At 45.8% G+C, this 13,884-nt stretch overlaps 1 protein-coding gene across 2 annotated transcripts in view; it reads left to right on the top strand.

The window, feature by feature from the left end:
* DHX36 (DEAH-box helicase 36) overlaps nt 1-13,884 on the top strand; it is a 1,119,030-nt gene that overhangs the window by 1,038,241 nt on the left and 66,905 nt on the right. The window contains exon 24 of one of the 2 annotated variants that reach the window (XM_069618409.1): nt 13,668-13,820. The exons of the other annotated variant lie outside the window; for it this stretch is intronic. Coding sequence (XP_069474510.1) covers nt 13,668-13,820 — 153 coding nt within the window. The remainder of the gene's footprint in view (nt 1-13,667; nt 13,821-13,884) is intronic. 2 annotated transcript variants of the gene reach the window in all.

The raw sequence follows: 13,884 nt of genomic DNA, 5'->3' as shown, positions 1-13,884 counted from the left end.
TTTAGATTTTGGGGCTAGGGCCCTATGTGCTCTTTCCACTGCAAAGAATCGGGACAAATCAGAAACAAAGGCCGTTTGTCCAGCAACTGTCGGAGGAGTACATGCACTGACCGCTCCATATTGCTGGACAATGCCTCGTCCGGGACACCAACAATCTATGTTTCTACATTACTTCGATTTCATGAATTTCATCTTTCACTAGGTTTGCCACTGTGATTTGCCGTTCCTGTACATTGTCTTCTGTCACATTGATTCTCTCTTCAGCTTCATTAATTTGCTGCACTTCCTCCGCCAATTGTGTTAGAATAGAGCCGACATTCACAGTGATGTCATCCAGTTTTTCATGAACTGCTTTGAATCCTTTCTGCATCATCTCAAGCATTTGTTGCTTTTCTGTGGGTGCAGCACCACTGTGGGAGTAGGGGCCTGTTGGGGCTCCCTGGATAGTCGGGTGGATTTGGTGAAATGATCCATGGTGACTGACTTCTTCCCAGCCCCTTGCGTCATGGCATCCTTGCCTTTTGTGGGCAAAGGTGCATAGGCTTCCCGTTGGAGACTCAGTGCAGTTATCGTCCATGATCCAGCTGGTCAGGCTCCCTTCTTGTCTCGCCACCGGATTGTTCTGCTCCCACCCCCCACTGAAAATATGGGCCCAGGTCCACCCAGACTGCAGCATGCATCACTAGGTGCTCAGCGTCTCCCGCCTGACCACCACTCCAATGGTGAGCTCAGTATTGCGCTGCCCTGATTATCATTGAAGCACCAGCACCAACCTGCTGAATCATCCTCCTGCCTGTGCTCCAAACTGCATCACTCTGCGCGCGCCCCCGCATGTCACCCTCCACCCCCATATCCAGCACTCCCCTCCTCAGCAGACTGTCACCCTGTGGACCTGCACAGACCTGCTGCATCCCTGGGCGCCGTTCCACTCTGAGAGTGCACCGGGGCTGCTCCTCATCAATGTTGCTGTGACTGTGCTGCAGCGTGGTCTCGTATCGGCATCTGTCAGGGCTGCAACAACTTCCCTCACCGCCTAGCCCCCGCGGATATGCACACTTCGCTGTCAGCACTGCCAACCCAGTCCGACGCGGACATGCACTTCTGAAGACCCGCTGGAGCTTGGATGTGTTGCGGCTCAGATCACCCCAGGCGATTCTCTGCCTCGCAGCAGCAGATTCAGCCCAGAGTTTCCCCACAGAATGCTGCCGCCAGTAATGGCGGACTCGTGTAGATCCAAAAACCCCGCGGATGGGATGCAGAAACATTGTTTGCACCTTCCAGAACAGCGTCTGAATTCCACCTCAGCGAGCCTTTGGTGTTGAGGTGGACAACTGTGTTTTTCCCGAAGCCCTCGTCACCAGCTGAAAGGGTCTTGCACTTGCTGGACGTTGCTCATGCCCTGAAGTTCTACGTGACACGCACAAAGAATTTTCGGAAGACATCTCAACTGTTTGTGAATTTTGGTTCTGTGGCCCATGGGAAGGCCTTGTCCAAGGCTTTCCTCTCCAGGTGGCTCTCTGGCTGCATCACACACTGTCATCAGTTGGCGAACCGACCGCTGCCCGGCCATCCAACAGCCCACTCCACCAGAGCGTTCGCTGCGACAACGGCGTTCCCGTCTGGTGTAGCCCTGCTCAACTTATGCAGTGCTGCTACGTAGAGGTCCATGCACACCTTCACAAAGTTCTACTGCGTCGACAGGGAGTCCAGAGTCAGCCAAACAGTGCTACGCAACCTGTTCACTTGAGGTGAGTCTGTTCCAGAGGTAAGAGTCATTGTTTCTGTAAAGCCTTACCACCTCCTTGTAAAGCCTTACCACCTCCTATGGTTGTATAACGTTATACTGCTATGTATTCCTTATTCATGAGCATGTGAATCCATGCCAGACCCCATGTTGGAGAAGGAACAAGTTACTTACCTAACTATTGTTCTCCGGCATGGGTCTAGCATGGATTCACATGCAAACCCCATCTCCTGCCCCTCTTTTTGGTCATACTGCCACTTTACGTGCTTACCAAATCTGAAGATGGCTGCCAGAGGAGGGGCTTAGGGGGAGGACTGTCATTGGCTGGGGGCAGTCTGGCCCAGAGCACAGTGATTGGTTTAGAGGAGAAATACAGTTTGTAGGTGAAAGTGAAACTGTTTTTCTTTTACCGAGGATTCCCGGCCTGACGGGAACATTCATGAGCATGTGAATCCATGCCAGACCCATGCTGGAGAACAATAGTTACAGGTAAGTAACTTGTTCCATATAGCACCTATTGCCCTCCTCTGCATCTTAACTGCTTGGGGGGGGGGGGGTCTATCAGATGAGGAATCTGCAGGAGAAAAGCAATCCATTGAAGGAGAAATTACTTGCCGTAATGTTCTTTCTATGGATTCTTCTCTCGCAGATTCCTCATCGCCCAACCCATCCATCCCCGCTCATAAAGTTCTTAGGGCTTTGCGCTTCTGCCTAATCGAAGGGATGCCTAGTGCTGGCTTTGGAGTGACCGCTTTTATCTGGCTAGCCGTTTCTTTCTTTAAAAAAAAAGTTCTTTCCATTTACTAATTTGACGGTGTTTCACCCTTTTGGGATGTTTCCCATTGTTCTGTTTTTTACAGGCTAATTAGCCTTGCATCCCATCGTTTTTCCTTGGCAGCGTTCAAGCATGGGAAAAACGGGGAAACTGTGTTATGGGGTGTAGTGACGTGCTATATATACGACGCCTGACGTCACGTCCAGAGCGGATGATCGAGCAACAAGCAAGATGGTTTGACAATCGAGGTCCAATAAATGCCATATATCATATCCCTATGCCCCCTCTCGAAAAACTTTCTGAGCAGCAGAGCTGGATAAGGATATTGAACAGATGAGGAATCTGCAGGAGAAGAATCCATAGAAAGAACATTACGGTAAGTAATTTCTCCTTTTATGCACCTTGCTGAGGTTCACTTCAGAACACAGAAGGGTAACAAAGTACAGTTTCCTGGTTACTGTATTTCAAATAAATAGATACTCTTGTTTTGGGGCCTGCAGGAAGGAAAACCACTTCTTGCGAGCCAAAACCGTGTGCAACCACCATTTTAAGTTTCAGTACTACTTGAAACCAGAACTGTCTATGCAAAGTTACCTTAGCAATAGCCCCATCTTTGGGAGCGATACGTTTCCCTAAAAGGCCACATATATTAGTCTCGTTCCCAATGATATCTAGATGGAACTCAATAAAGTAAAATAGTCCGGGCATTACAAAATCAAGCAAAACTTAAGTGGGCTCAAAAAGTGGGCAAAAAGGTAACTCTCCTTTACTGCAATGTTGATAACTGATCGCAGCACTTTTTGGGTGGCCTATAACTCCGCTCCCCCTGGACGAATCCTCACCAAACTTTGCAAAAAAAGTATATGGGCCACTCTGATTTTTTTTTGTTGCAAAGTTTGGTGATGTTTGGTCCAGGGGTGGGGGGGCAAAGTTATAGGGGGGGGCCTCAAAACGTCTTTTTCCCTTAGACTGAATGGGGGAAAACTTTGCGCACAGCTACAGGTCAAACCTCTGGACAGATTTGCACCAAATTTGCGGCAGGGGCTTGGTCGCGAAAGCATTCGTTTATACATTTTGTGACCATCCGTCCAGTAGTTTCCTTAAAAACGATCAAAAAGTAGATCTCTAAAAATTAGTGATATCTATGTCCGCTCCGCGGTCACACTTCCCTGTTCGCTCTGTGGAGAAGATTTCAATTGGCTAATCCGTGGCGTGCTGCCGCGACCATGTTGCGCTTTCACCGATTGGTTGTGCCACAGCGTGAAGTGCATCATAATCTTTCGATACGCCCCCATGTTTATTTTGTTTTCTGTTCTACGCGGACATCGCCGCTAACATACATAAACGAAGAAGACGCCAATGCACTTGTTACACTTATGGAACACTATTTCGAAAGGTGAGCGTTAATGAGGTGTGGCAGTAGAAAGTCAAACAGTGGTGTATTCTTGTTACCACTATCGTACGGTGCAGTGGGACTTGCTACTTATTGTACGACATGAACTTACTGCGTCCATGTTACAATACATAAACAACATTACTGCGGTCAGACTGGCGTCCTACAGTTTGGAATCTGAGCCAGCCACCTGCACTATTTCGTACACACAGCACTTCTGCACGTGTACGGGAGTAGCGGTTCTCATGAATAGCTGCTGATATGTTGTTGCCAAATTAACAATGTATTTGCATTCAGAGTGAAGGTTACTTGATTTTCTTTTTTCAATACGAGCTCAGTACGGCCACATAGTTATCGGAACACATAAGGGTCACTTGTTTTTTGACCTTGAGCTACAGGGAAAAAGCAGAAAGAATGCAGGGAGTAACAGTTTCAGAAACATATCGTTTGATAAGGCTATGCTTCAAAAACGTTTGTAAGGAACATGAAATATCAGTTCTCGAAGAGGCACTCTTCCAAATACCCTACTGTCTGACTGTACCGAAAGCAATGGAGGCGGTCCACATCATGTAAGTTTACTTTTGACGCCTGTATACCAAACTGGCATTACATTTTTAATTTCCAAAACACAAACATTATTATTGCTAATAAATTACAAGGTTGCTGTGCCGTCGAATTTTTTTTTCCCATTATGGAGATTGCAAATTGTCGCCGTCTGTAGGGTCCCACTACATTTCCTCCTATTAAATTAATTTTTACTAAAAATGTTACGTATTACAACTTTAGTTTGTGCAAAGGTTGCGTATTGATACATATTTTATTTCCCCTTTCCCCCTCAGCTACTTCCTTCCCTATTGTGATTGTCACAGATTGCAGCTGCCGAGTGACAGCTTTTTTAACCGTCAAATGCAACTGTTCGTCACCGGTTGTCTGTGCGTCATAATTCAGTGGGATGACCGTGACGGACCTCTATGTCCTTACCCTGCTGTCGCCATAAGGAGTAACATTCCATCCTTTCTGGTGGTGTAGATCACAGCGATTGATGTCGTCTTGCAAATCAATGTGCGAGGAAACCGACTACTGTGTCGACAACGCATACTTTCTGTGTGGGAAAACAACAACATGCCCATCACCATTAACATTTTCATTGTCGACCAAAGAGACAAACTTACTATTTCTATGGAAATGTGAATAGGGCGATCATTTCGCACAGTTTATTGTGAAATAAAACTACTTTACTAATTCAATAGGGCGATGATTTCGCAGTTTATTATGAAATAAAACGATTTTATTAATTCTTAAATGTTAGTGTTTTTTTTTTACAAATTTACCCTCCTATTTCAAAATGTGGCGTGCTACGTTGCAGGTCGTAATGTGTTCTTTTGTAGGTGATGCATCACGGCACGTAAATCCTTATGGACACATTTGTTTACGCTGCCAAGGAAAGTTATGGAGAAAGGTATTGCATACCACTTGCTTTGGCTACAGGAGTGTCAGGCCCATCTCATATGCTTTAGTGCCGTCAGGCCAATTTCTGTCACCCAGATGTCCCATTAACCAACATTAGTTCAGAATGATTAGTATCTTTCTAAAAGAGGAAAAATGAGGTTAGGTGCACTGAAAGTGTTTGCTGTACAGAAATGTTTGCAAAACAATACATGGTTACACCCTCCCAATACACATATCTTCACACCTTTCGACCTGTGCCACTTACGAAATTATGTGTCGAAAGGTGTTGAAAGATGAGTGGTAATGGTGTTGCTTGCAGTATTTCTGACGTGATTGCACTTAACATCACAGCGTTTGTTGGGATTTTGTGCAGACGTAAGAAAACTACTCCTTTGCGTTTTCTACGCACATTTAAAAAAAAATAATTACTGCATGTAAAACACATGTATGTAAAGGTCATTGCCAACGACCGAAAATCTTTGTGTTGTGCATGTGGTAGTGTTTTGATATTTGACAAGTGTCGTCATGTACATAATAAATCAACGGTACAGCTTCCGTCTCTGAGGGTTAGGCTCTAGGTATGGTTAGTGGCCACAATGTCGGGGATGTGGGTATTGGCCATTACTGGAAGGGACAAAACATTGCTTCAAAGTCGCCATGTCCACCAGGCACTGGCTTACTGGTAAAGGTCTTGCTCATAACGACACATTTCACAAGGAAGAAAAATGTGGTCCTGCCCTTACGGTCACACGGTTTCATTTTTGCTTTCTGCTGGCTGTAATGGAAAGCGAAGAAGAGTTTCTATCCAACACCCGCCTTCCCTTTCTATGGTAGCCATCTTGGAAAAGGATTTTTCTTCTTCAGCGGGGAACGCCGGAGGCGTTCCGGTTGAAGACAAAAAATCCTCTTTTTTGGTACCACGGGTTACTGCTGTAAAATCTCGATTGCTAATGGCATTCATCCCCCATTTTTCGGCGAGGAATGGGGGTTAAAGATCCAGAGACCTCAGTATGCACTCTTGCCTCTATTGTGCTGTAAACTAGCCCTGTGGAGTTCTGCGCCGGAAATTCTGCAGTTACAAGTTTCTACAAGAACATACAATGTATTTCTGCACTATCAACCAGACACACATGTTATTGTGAAGTGTGTATAAGTTTTCGAACACGCCCCCATACGGTGCGCCAGCATATGATAATGTGGAATTCTTCGGAAGGTGGGCAGTTAATTTAAATGTTCCTTTACAGTATTCTTATGTCTTACTATTAGGACCCTAATAAATGCAGTAGAAAAAGTTTGCTAAAATAATGTTATGATTCAATTACTCTAACAAAGTTTTTATCACTGAAATCCATAGGTTTTTAGTAAAGGGACATTATGGTTAAGTTGCCGTACCAAAAACCTGTGCACTTTACTAAAAAAAACTTTTCCAGCATGCCATCACGGTTCACATTACAACCTAAAAACCCCTGAAATTCGCCAGTTATGGTAGGCTAAGCACCCACTCCTGCCATTAGCGCTGTGCACTGCTACCACTACCACCCAGAACATGAAAGATGCAATCACAAATGTCATTGATGACATCACTGACAACATCACATGTTTCGCCCCTTTGCTTTTCTTCACTGCCATATATATATATGTATATTCAGTGAAAAAACGTTGTTACTGGGACGTTATAGTTCACAGTAAAACCGAAAAACACTTGACATTCCCTAAATATGGGACGCTAAACAACCATAACTCGCGCCACCTACGTGCATTGCTAAGACTAACACCCAGAACATCAAAGATGACATCAGTGAAGACCGAGAAACTGCCTGTCGAAGACTACCGTAACGGACCGTTCAGCCTTGAAAGGCCACCCGGGCCTCGGCCCAGACAGTAGGGAGAGAGGGGGGAGGTCATTTTAGGATGTATATAGCACCCTTGCTACACTTTTTTCGCCAAGCTGCCATAGCCTGTAATAATGGAAAATACCCCTTTTTAAATTCTGCCCCAAGTGTAATTGCAAATTCCTGTGGTTAGACAAACATTTAGTTTGTAACTTTTGTCTCCCAAGAGACCACGTCGAAACGTCTTGTCGAGCGTGCTGGCTCTTAAAGACGTTAAAGGGCCGCTCCACGAAAAGCTGGGCCCACTACGCCAGGCAGCTTGAGGCCATAGAGGTAGAAGGCGCCTTTAGCGATGGCAGCGAAGCCACACTTTTGGACGGCGAGGGCGACAGGGTAGCTACAGCTACCCAAGCGCATGCCCCCGACCCTGTAGCACAGGCCGGCGGCCATGTTGTGGGGAATACACCCAGCGGCGGTAGCGCTACAAAGAGACACACCACTAAGCACATAAGCCCAGGTCGAGACTCGACACGTGGGTCGAGTGATCAACAGCGTTCGACACCCAGGGAAAGGTCAGCTGAGTCCCAGTCCTTTGGGCAATCTCGCTCGAGATGGCCACATGACAGGGCCCAACGTGTCACTCGTAAAACTCCCTCTGATGGTCGATCGTCCACGGACGAAGCCTCGGCCCTACCCGCATCCGAAAATCGACGCTCCGTGTCAGATATAGTAGTAGGCCCCAAAAAGGCGGTTAAACACATCTGGGCCGCAGGGGGGAGGGGAGAACATCACAAGAAATCCTCAAAAACTCCTCATAAGGACAAGAGCCCGCTTAGGGATAAAACCCATCAGAAGGAAAAACCAAGAGAATCCAGGCCCTTATAGAAACCTAGAGAATCTAGGCCTATATCTCACAAGGAAAGATCCCATGGATGAGGACTTGGGACTTTTCCCTCAACCTGTGGTTATCCAAGTTCCAAAGAATGGTCTTTTCAAGACATAGACAGAGTGATGAGAAGAATGACCTTTATGGCCAATTTTTACGAGAAGAACCCTGATTACTTTGAATTTCCACTCCACTCCCCCACCTCAGCTCCCTCTGGTTCACAAGCCTCTGCTCTACCTACTCAACCCCCTTCTAAGAGGTCTCGTACTAATGGTCCATTACAGAGTACAGTCATAGATCTCTATGACCCAGAATCAGACCACGAGGATCTCTTTTGTAGAGGCAACTGACCCTCAATTTGGTGATGCGGATACAGTAGACCCTGTATTATGGGGATGACGAGGACCAAGAGGCTGACCCAAGAAGCCGATATGTTCTCTATAGACTGCCCTCTCAATCAAGACACTCCAGTTGTCGATTCTCCTATTGATAATCAACCCCTCCTCAATGAGGTACTAGCCAAGGCGGCTGAGCACTTTCAGATTAAACACACAGGAGGTACAGGAGGATAAGGACTTCGCAGAGCAAATCCTTGGGGACAAAAAACAGTGGCCCAGTTTATCCCGCTACTGAAGTCATTGCAGTGCGGAATACAACCATCTTTGGAGTCCCCCAATCTCACACGGGCTGTAAACCCACGTGTAGAGAAATTATTTAGACCTGCACCTTCAGACCCATTATATAGTAGAGGGCAACTGAAGCCAGACTCCTTGGTTGTGACTACAACTAGAAAAAGAGCGGGCACACCCCTTGCTTCCTCTGAGGCTCCACCCGATAAGGAGAGCAAGAAGATTTACGCCATGTGTAGAAAGGTTGCCTCCTCTGCAGCTTATCAAACCAGAATAGCGAACAATGCAACACTTTTGGCCAGTTACAACTGCCACAAGTGGGAAGAAATGTCGGCTTTACTTTAGTCTGCCCCAGAGCCATTGAAGTCCCAGCTAGCACAGGTGGCTGCAGATGGGAGGGCAGTGTCTAGCTGTCTTCTTAAGACCAACTTTGACGTGGCGGACAATTCCGGAAGAGTCATTGCACAGGGGACTGTTATTAAAAGGCATGCATGGCTGCACCAGTCAGGTTTTAGACCAGAAACGCAGGCCACTCTAATAAACATGCCTGTTGAAGCAAACATGCTCTTCGGTAAGGCCGTAGAAGACGCCCTTAAGACAGCAAAGGACGAGTATGACACAGTTAAATCTTTGGTTCAACTCACCATCAAGCCTTCCGGACAGAGGAGTAATGGCAATTTTCGACATTTTCGAGGCCAAACCTCTCAACAAGGATTCAGCTACAGTCAAGGTCAGGGTTCCTCCTGGGGAAATAATAAAGGCCAATCCTCCAAGGGCTATCCTAGAGGACAACACAGAGGTTGTGGTCGGGGCAGAGGCCCTGCTCGAGGTGGCACACCACCTCAGAAGCAGTGACATTCCGCTTTAGGTGCCCTCCCATGCTTTTCCAGTAGGACGACGGATTTCCAGCTTCACCCATGCATGGGAGGGAATCATCTCAGACAAATGGGTGCTGTCCACAGTAGCAGGCGGATACTGTATAGAACTACTCCCAACGTCCCCACTACCACCCCCCACGACAGAAGATCCACTCAGAAGGAACACCAGCGTATCCTTCTGGAAGAGATAGCCACACTTCTATTAAAGCACGCCATCAAAATCGTCCCAACCAACCAGGTAAACAGGGGTATTTATTCAACTTACTTCCTTGTGCCAAAGAAAGAACTAACAATGCGCCCAGTATTCGAATTGCGTCCTGCAAACAAGTATGTCAAGCCTCAAAAGTTCTGCATGACTATGCTACAAGAGGTAATCCCTCTACTAAAAAAGGGGATTACATGGCAACACTGGATATGAAAGATGCCTATTTTCATATTTCAATGTTCCCAGCGCACAGAAGAATCTTGCGTTTCAAGATGGCGAACCAGCACTACCAATTCAAGGTACTGCCCTTCGGAATAGCCTCTGCTCCAAGGGTATTCACAAAGGTACTGGCGGTGGTGGCAGCGCACCTGCATAGGGAAGCAGTCCCAGTGTACGCTCATTACAGGGGAATCACCCCTGATTTGCAGACAAAACATTCAGAGAACAATCAACCTCCTCTTTCAATTGGGCTTCATCAACAAGAAAAAGTCAAGCCTAGTGCAAAGCACTTCAAAACAGTTCCTAGGAGCTGTCTTAAACACAGAGGAGGGGTTGGTCTTTCCATCAGAGGAAAGAGTAAAAAATGCGTTACTGCAAATACATTATCAGGCCAGCCGCCAGATAAGGGTGCGCAAAGCTATTCGTTTAATAGGCATGATGGCATCTTGCATTTACCTGGTTCCTCACGCGCGCCTGTGCATGCGACCCATGCAGGAGTGGTTGGCGAAACAATGGTCTCAGGCAAGTGGTCATTGGGACGATCTAGTGGTCGTTTAGCCAACACTTGTACAAAATCTTCGCTGGTGGACAAGAGAAAATCTAACGAAAGGAAAACCTTTCTACGATCCAGAAGTACAGGCGGTTGTCACGACCGACGGCTCACTGGCAGGGTGGGGGCTCACTACCTTCACCACACAGCTCAGGGTCTATGGTCTCGCACTCAGCTCAGAACCATATCAATCTGCTGTAACTTCTGGCAGTATTCAAAGCCATCCAGACATTCGAACCCCATTTAAAAAAAAACCTATCTGTGCAGATCCTAACAGACAGCACTACAGCGATGTTTTATATCAACAAACATGGGGGTACACGTTCTCCAAATCTGTCCAGACTTACACAGCAAATTTGGAAATGGGCACTCAAACGGAAGATGTTCCTGTCGTCACAACATGTTCTAGGGGAACTCAACTCTTTAGCAGACTCATTGAGCAGAGATCGCCTAGCAGAGGAACACGAGTGGCGTCTACACGAAGGAGTCGTAGAACACCTCTTCTCTCAATGGGTTTTCCCAACTATAGACTTATTCGCCACAAGCGAAAACAGTCAATGCCCAGACTTCGCGTCCAGATTCCCCCCCAGTCAGGCTCCAAGGGGAACGCCCTATGGATTTACTGGTCAGGGAAATTTGCTTATGCCCCCGCGACTGCCCCCCCCCCACCCCCTCCCGCCCCACCCCCAACATCTCTCATGAAGAAATGGTGAACAAGATACACAAGGAACCGATGACGCTTATCCTAGTTGCTCCTATCTGGGCAAGACCATCATGGTATCCACATCTGCGCAAACTGGCGCTTTGCGATCCCATCAAACTCCTGTGCCAGTACAACCTACTCACCCAGCACGAGGGACTAACAATGCACCCGCAGCCGCACTCAATGAACTTGGCAGCATGGCTCCTGAGGTCATAGAGTTCGGACATCTCAATCTGCCACAGAGATGCATGGATATCTTTAAAGAATCAAGAAAACCAAATACTAGACACTGTTACTTTGACAAATGGAGAAGATTTGTAATTTGGTGCCAGTCTAAACAAATCAACCCCATAGAAAGTACTCTTTCCCACATTCTAACTTATATGCTCCTTTTGCTAGATGCAGGGTTAGTAGTCAACTCCCTAAAGGTCCACCTGGCGGCTTTATCAGCGTACACCACTTCCCATAATAATGTCTTGTGGTGGAAGGTACCTGTCATCAAGGCATTCATGAGGCAAGTAAAGAGACTCCACCCTCCTATTTCTAACCCACCGCCAGGATGGGATCTCAATGTGGTACTCGCTAAGCTCATGGGACCCCCTTTCGAGCCTATGCACAAGTCTTGTCTCAAACACCTGTCTTATAAAACTGCCTTCTTAGTGGATATCACTTCCATAAGAAGGGTAAGTGAAATCCAAGCATTGTCCGTGCAGGATCCTTTCTTTGTTGTGCACAAAGACAAGCTGGTTTTACTTACTCACCCTAGGTTAAATTCATCTCCAAATTTCATGTAAACAAGTCGATTGAGCTACCGGCTTTCTTCCAGGAACCCAACAGCTCTGCTGAGGTAAACCTCCACACACTAGATGTGAGGAGAGCGGTCCTCTACTACGTAGACCAGACCAAACCAGACAGCTAAGAAAAACAGATCAATTGTTTGTCTCCATAGCGCCAGGCAGAGAAGGTGACTGCATCTCTAAGAATGCCATCTCTAGGTGGATAGTCATATGTATTTAACTGTGCTAATCCCTATCAGATAAAACACCGCCTTTTACGCCTAGGGCTCACTCTACAAAAGGTACTGGAGCCACTCTGGCTTTCATTGCAAATGTCCCCTTAGACAGTATTTGCAAGGCAGCTACATGAAGCTCTGTACATGCTTTCACTCAGCACTACTGCATTGACACCCATTCCAAGACAGATACACAAGTGGGACAAGCGGTTCTAAGACATTTATTCGCTCATGAACCTTCTCACATCCCACCTCCTACTTCCACTGCTCGCTAATCTATGCACAGCATGTGATTTTAGCATATTCCACAAGCCTCAGAAGGGATACATTACTCACCGTAATCGTATTTCTGATGCTTGTATCTGCTTAGATTCACATGCGGCCACCGTTCCACCCCTCAGAGAGAAGTCTCATGGATGCTTATGAGCTTGCCTGATACGTATCTGCTTGGATACAATTGCACTCACTCTACACCTCATGTCAGAAAAATAACAATCTGAGGGATCTCTACGCGTGCAGGATCATGGGTGCAATGGACGTCACACTAGGCATAGTATTACTGGCATGCCCTGTTGACGTCCCTTTTGGAGTTTTGAAAACAACAACTATAATACTCTGCAGCTTCCATTCTAAGCAGATACAAGCATCAGAAATACGATTACGGTGAGTAATGTATCCTATATATATATATATATATATATATATATATATATATATATATATATATATATATATACCGCCTGCAAGGTTGGTTTGTAATCGCTTGTCTGAGAGAAAATTCCATTAAAGCATAAATAAAAAAAAAGTCCTTTTCTAGTAGGCGAGCAGTGAAATAACGTTATCCCTTTGCAGTGATTGCTTCCAATTCCCCTTTCGTAAGGATTACATGAACATAAAAACACTGCATGTGGAATATAGCATGGTCTCACTCTGCCAAGACATGTATTCTCCCTTGTCTAACCGAGTTTAACTGCGTACTCCACCATCAAGAGATTTTTGTTGATGTATCCCGGTGCTCTGTTCATCTGGTCATTGTGTAATGGCCGTATTGTATCATCTAAAGGTAAATAAGAACTCCCCAGTTGTACAGTTCTATGCAGTATTTCATTCATCATCAATGGTAGGTGAGCCACATGTTTGATAAGGTAATGCTCTGGCTTCTAAGTTTGATTTATGCTTTAAGCAACGAGTCTACATAATTGCCATATTGTTGAAAAGTCGGACACAACTATGGTGGTGTACACTTTGGCTGGTATTTTTCTGTTTCTACAATTAAGATCAGTGCATATTTGATAGATTGTAGAGTAAAAGTTGGAAATAGTATTTTACTGAAAGGTTTGTGAATGTTTATTACTGACTATTACTGTTTATTACTGGTTGTTTACATTGCAGATTTATCTTTATGATTGCACTGAGGTTTCGCCATATTCACTTTTGTTTTTCGGAGGGGATATTTCCATCCAGAAGGATCAAGACCAGGATACCATTGCTGTGGATGAATGGATAGTCTTTCAGTCTCCTGCAAAAATAGCACATTTAGTTAAGGTAGCTACCTGTAGAATTACTTGCAAACTATATGTTCCCTTTAATTTTGTTTATGTATTTATTT

The sequence above is a fragment of the Ambystoma mexicanum genome, chromosome 10, assembly GCF_040938575.1.
Source record: "Ambystoma mexicanum isolate Mex_15411 chromosome 10, UKY_AmexF1_1, whole genome shotgun sequence".
NCBI lineage: Eukaryota > Metazoa > Chordata > Amphibia > Caudata > Ambystomatidae > Ambystoma > Ambystoma mexicanum.
Note: the sequence above shows the minus strand (reverse complement) of the source record. Positions and strands in the feature narration are given on the sequence as shown.